This window comes from Aulonocara sp. 'chitande type north' Nkhata Bay, linkage group LG7 (genome assembly GCF_057382095.1).
Source record: "Aulonocara sp. 'chitande type north' Nkhata Bay isolate Kocher_YH1m ecotype deep benthic linkage group LG7, A_spYH_male_GT1.1, whole genome shotgun sequence".
In the NCBI taxonomy this organism is placed as follows: Eukaryota; Metazoa; Chordata; class Actinopteri; order Cichliformes; family Cichlidae; genus Aulonocara; species Aulonocara sp. 'chitande type north' Nkhata Bay.
The window spans coordinates 14444757-14450756 of record NC_141350.1 but is presented as its reverse complement, the minus strand read 5'-3'; the positions used below and the strand labels follow the sequence as shown (position 1 = coordinate 14450756).

The 6000-nt window shown below is 39.4% G+C and overlaps 1 protein-coding gene across 1 annotated transcript; it reads right to left on the bottom strand.

The window, feature by feature from the left end:
- LOC147324781 (transmembrane protein 80-like) lies at nucleotides 1–4004 on the bottom strand. The gene is made up of 6 exons (XM_086302726.1): nucleotides 3986–4004; nucleotides 3809–3825; nucleotides 3630–3723; nucleotides 3469–3561; nucleotides 1083–1284; nucleotides 1–378 (listed from the first exon to the last, which is right to left on the bottom strand). Exons 1-6 carry the CDS (start codon nucleotides 4002–4004, stop codon nucleotides 366–368), a joined length of 438 nt encoding a protein of 145 aa, XP_086158852.1. The 3' UTR covers nucleotides 1–365.
- Between the last annotated feature and the right edge of the window lie 1996 nt (nucleotides 4005–6000).

Genomic DNA, 6000 nt, shown 5'->3' with positions numbered 1-6000 from the left:
ACCCCTATATTATTTATTTCAAAAATATTTTCCAAGGAAAATCATCTGGGAAGACTCAAACCTTTATCAACGCAAGTCTGCCCTCTACTGTACAAAACAGGAACACACATAAAAAAAACATTTAATATGAAAAAAAATCCCTGAGAACCTCTCAGCACAGATTAACTCATATTTTTCTATCCCTGCATTTTAACTTATATTACTTTTATAATAGACACAACAGTCCAAATAAGTATTTACAACACAATCCAAGTGATGCTGTTAATTTGTGGTTTTCTTCTTGCAAAAAGAAATCACAGTAGACACACTGTGAGATAAGATGTAAAAAAAACAACAACAACAACATGACTTCTTCATGGGCTTCTTCATGAGTGGACCCTGAAAAACAAAAACAAAAACAAAAAAAACCATATAAAAATAAGCTGTATCATTGCACATTCATTATACGCACAACCCACTCATGAAACGAGCTGCCCAACAGGAGGATTGTTAGTTTACATGGTTTTTCACACAAACTAAACCCCTCTCATACAGATTTATTCACTGATCTGCTCCTCATGCACACAATAGAGATTCCGATCAGAATAAGAGAGGGAATTATCATCGTTGCATCTGTCCTGGGAGGAAAATTTGAGGATGTGATGACATTGCACAAGGTATACAGTTCACATGAAAGAATGCTGCCATTATCAATAATTCAGACATGTCCTAAAGGGAACCGGGGCTTATTTGTTTCATAAACAATAGCATGAACACAAAGAAAGCGCGCCAATGTGGAGGCTTTCAAAACATACGTATGAGATGCTAATGATGTCGACAAATCAACTCAATCAAAATAAATGGAGCCTAAAATGTAGGCCAGCCTCCTGTGGGAATAATGAAGTGTTTTATCTGTGCTTGACACCAGATATTGTAATTTACCAACCTATCTGCCAATTATGCTGACTTGATAAAAAAAGGGGGAGGCATAGTAGGGGTAATACAATAAAAGCCTCTTTGCCTGTCATGAATGAAGCCGTTGAGCTTGAATATAAAAGCTTTGGTTTAGTTTTGAGAAGTGAAATCATGAAAGTGAAACAAACCTGGCAAATCTGGTTAAAGTGCTGAAAGCCAAGACTCCGTCTAAACCATAGAGACCGAGTGAGACGCTGCTGATGATTACATCCGCCCTCATCACGTAGCTCTGCCACACTAGGAAGTAGACCGTCAGCAGGATGGTTGCCCCCGTCAAAAGGAGGTTGCCAAAAACATAGGTCTCGCTCTCTGTCAGGTTGCCCTTCACACCTGTAGACTCAGAGAAAAGCAATGTGTATAGACTGTCTTTGAGTTTACTGATGAATGTGTCCATTTGAAGCAGTCACATTCGTCCTTGACTACGCTCAGGCCGCACAGTGCCACAGTGGTTAGAATAGAATAGAATAGAATTCAACATAGCACTGTTGCTTCACAGAAAAAAGGTTATGGGTTCAAAAACACCAGTCAGCTCTCTGTGCTAGCCTCTTCCTCTTTGCATAACTGGTTAAGAAATTGGCTTCATGGACTGAGTATGTTTGAATTATAAGTGCATGTATTTAGTGAGAACAATGCTTACAATATTATCACATGTAAACATATGATATGAAAACGCTATTATTTTGTTTTTAGATATCAGTATCATCACATTCAATTTACTAACATTTCTCAAAGCATATCAATAGTCATTCTGTCAATATGTATTTTCACAACCCAAGCCCTCATTTTTCACATATTTCAGTGTTTGCAAAAACTTTCAAAACCCTCTTAAGGTACAATTTGTGTCCTCCTTGCTAACTAGTAAGTGAGGATTAATAATATGAAGGACTCTCCTCTAACCTTAGCTGGATAAGCAACCATAAAACAACAAATTAATGATTATTACTTTTTTTGTTTTACTTTTATTACCTGGTTAAAAATATAATAAAATGATATATCCTCTCCTCTTTACTCACTTAAGTGATTCAGGATCTGTTACCAGGCAGATATTTGTAATTGTTAATGTTTAAACTGCATCACATTGGCTGATGTCAGCACTTTTCAGCTTAAGATAAAAAATCCAAGCGATGATAAGAGGATTATGAAGGAAACAAACTGAGTGTAAGGGGACTACTGGAGAGTCAAAAGCACTGCATGTGGACTTTATTGTGGACTGCACTTTATTAGGTACACCAAATATCCCAACTTGACATTTATGGCATTGTTTGTTGTCATTGCTGGAAGCAGCCATTAGAAGATGGGCACAGTGTAGTCATAAAGGATCAGATGCGGTGTTTAAATGATATTCAGTTGATACTAAAGACCTTGAAGTGGAGTCCAGAGGACATTCTGTATATACAACAACCAGCAGCCTGAACCCCACTGATACAAGGATGGATACATGGATGCATGTTTTCATGTTGTTTACACCAAATTCTGATCATACTATCTGAATGTCGCAGCTGAATTCAAGAATCACACCTGGCAACATTTTTTCAATTTTCTGTTGTCCAGTTTTAGTGAGCCAGTGTTGTAGCCTCAGTTTCCTGTTCTCACTTGACAGGAGCGGCACCTGATGCTGTCCTCTGCTGCTGTAGCCCCTCTGTTTTTAGGTTCAATGTGTTGTGAGATGCTCTTCTGCATGCCTTGGCTGTAACGAGTGGTGAAATCCAAGCAGTCCTCTGACCTCTGGGATCAACAAGACATTTTCTCCCAGAGAACTGCTGCTCACTCAATACTTTCTCTGTTTTGGACCACTCTCTGTAAGGTACAACTGGTGCTATTGCTGCATATGGTAAATGGACTGGTTTATAAATAGTGCCTTTCTACTCTCAAAGAACCCTCAAAGCACTTTATTTACCCATTCATATGCTGAAGCGCTTTCTATCTAATGACATATATGTACCTTTACCTCCTGACCTACAGCACACCAGCAGCCAATAAACAATCTTTGCAGTGAAGAGATGTTGCAAAGACCTAATTAATAAGCCATAAATAAAAATCTGACATAATTTTAAACGGATTTTTTTGCAATTTCCTGTTAACTAAGACCTTTGTAATAAAAAGTTACCTTATTTAGCCTTTTATAAAATCAGATTTGAAATTCTTTGAATCCAGGATCTTGTGATAATAAACCAAATCTGGTTAATCTGGTTTATCATGAGTGCGTGTAAGCGGTCGCACATGTTTTTTTTCCTTCTTGTTTACATGTTGTGCTAAAATGTAAATAGAAACTTGGAACACAAATATTTACATGTATTAAGTATATGTATCACACTTCACAGTTTAGACCTACAAATTGGATGGGTAAGATAGTTACGGGTAAGGAGTATTAAAGTAAATGTGAATTTGTGCAGGGTCCAGCATGTTTTCTATCAACCTTGCCAGCTTCAAGAAGCTGTATTAAACGTATAATAAGTAGGGCATGATAACAGCATGCTTGAAATGGTGCAACTGGCTTTTTGATCGCTTTCTTACCAATGTAGAAATGGAGAAACTCCAGAGCAGCCAGCAGGAAGAGCAGAAAGATGTCACACACCAGAGCATCGGAAGGATAAGACAGCACCAAGCCTGAGAGCAGCAGACACGGTTAGGTACATCGGAGTCTTTGGAAAAGTCGCGTGAGAGACATCACTCACTCTTTTTGATGATTAACCCGAGAGTGAAGAGGAAGTAGAAGACAAAATAGGCGGCTGTCACATGGAGCAGCAGCTGCAGAGTCACAGACGACAGCTGGGTGCAAAGTTAAGCATCACTCGTTATCAGATACTTTTCTGACTGTGGCGTGCACGTTTTAATAATAAAAAGAGAAGGATACGACACCCGCCGGCCTCCCTGCAGACACAGACACACCGAATTAGACTCGGCACAGTGGACCAAAACAGGAAGAACACCGCTGTGAAGTTTTTGTGCGTTAAATTAATACAATTTAAACGTTGTGATACGTTTACTGCTAAGGTTTGTGTTTAGCAACCATAGCAACGCGTCCACCTACCTGGTCTGGGCAGCGCCATTTTGATTTTTTTACTCTCTTTAAACTACAAACGTTAACGTCGCCGCCTGCTGGTGGGAAGATAAAACTACACTTTGGGCCTGGCCAGAAAAAAAACCCTTTATAGCTAACATATAAAATGGAAAATAAATAAAGTAAGTAAAGCAAAGTCATCTTTATCGCTGGACTGGACCCTTTTAGATCACAGGTGTTGGCTTTCAGATTAAAGCCTATGTTTGATACCACTGGTATAAACTGTATTGCTTTTTGTTTTATTGGCCCTGGTAATTTCGCTTTTTTACTGATTAATTGCTGAAACACTAACATCTACTGCATTTAACGATAGATTTAGCGATCTTAGATAGAAAAACATGTTTTTGTATGGTTTAGATATAATAAACTACTCATCAAAAAGACATGCTGAAAGGGATAGCAGGGATAGCAGAGTAGGTAGAGTTGTTGCCCCATGATCGGAAGGTCAGGGGTTCAACTTCACTGAACGGCTAACTTGAGGTACCCCTGAGCAAGGTACTGTTCACCCACTGCTTCACTGGGTGAATGGGTTAAATGCAGAGGAGTAATTTCCCTACGGGGACTAACACCTACACATTTTGTAAGAAAAACAACAGAACCATACATTCATCTATACCTTAAATAAAACACATACGTGTTTAATGAATGTGTGGATTTGACTTGGCCTCCAAACACTCCAGATCCCAATCCAAGGCTCATTCAACTGAAGCCTTGCCACACTGACCACACTGAAAAGCCAGATATTTCCTACAGGAGCAAAAGCAGAGCTAAATGGAGTCCATAGATGCTGGATTTTAATTAGGTCACTGATTGCTCACTTGATTATTAGGCTATAAAAAGTACAAATTGATTCTGTTTTGTTCATTTGTTCCAAGTGGCTAAACAGTCCATCAGTAAACCGGGTGAGAGTTGGAACGCAGGTCACAGAACAGTCTGCCAACAAAGTTTTTAAATTTTGGAGTATCAGGATATAATTTGTCATTTGTTTTTAACTGATAACTTCAGTATTTATTATTTTTGTTGCTAAGGAAGACAGTCATGATCAAAACCTCACCCCACACTTAACCACACTCCAAAGTCTCCATATGTCTTTGTTCGCAGGGTTTATTTCGCCACAACATGTAAGATTTGTGCATGTGTGCGGCACACTCATTCACACACACATACAGTTCGCAAGCTATATGAGATAAGACATACAGAATACCAAAATGAACTGCTTTAACATAGCCAGCTGTTTCATTGTCCTCCGCAGCCTCTATCTGTTTCTCTTTCTTGCTTGTCCTCTGAAACAATCTGCATAGTGTGGCTGGAAGAACGGAGGCGTTGTTGTGGTTGAATGGAGGAAAAGCAGAGGGGTGAAGGGGTGGAGAGGGAGATGGTCCAGCTGTGGGGGAACAAGACAACACAACGGCATCTCACATGTGGGGGAACGGGGGGCGGGGTGGGCGTCAAGGCAGCGGGGGCTGCACACAGTGGCATTGTTATAAGGGGGAGGGGGGGGTGGGATGCAGCTGATAAGGTTGAGAGAAATGGATCATTCCTTCAAATCCTCCCCTTGGGAAGCTTTGACACAAAACACTCCTGTTGCTGCTCGTTTAAGCTCAGGAATTCAAAAAGAAGTCGTTTAAACCACGAAACTGACTCCAGGTCAAAGTTTCACAAATGTTTTTATTACATGAAATGAGTGAGAAAATGTTTATTTTGGGGATCATAAATCATCTCCTGCTGAAAGCGAACTTTAAACTGTGCTGATCAAGTTCCGGACTGGCCCTCTCTGAGCTGCGTGCTGTTTGTGATCATGGAAAAAAATATGTTTTCTCAGTCTAGTCAGTTCTGTTTATTTTTTTCCCCAAAATAACAAATTGTAGATTTAGTTTAGAGATTATAATATGATTAACAGTACCTGCCAGCCCACTATTAGAAAGAGTAAATCATTATGATTCTGTAAAAGGTTTTACACACAGAAAAATAAAGTGGCAAAAATA

Coding starts and splice junctions, on each gene's coding strand:
- LOC147324781 (XM_086302726.1), bottom strand. Junction 3,562..3,629: donor CGGGTTAATCATCAAAAAGA/GTGAGTGATGTC, acceptor TGCTGCTCTCAG/GCTTGGTGCTGTCTTATCCT. Junction 1,285..3,468: donor GTTTCTCCATTTCTACATTG/GTAAGAAAGCGA, acceptor CTGAGTCTACAG/GTGTGAAGGGCAACCTGACA.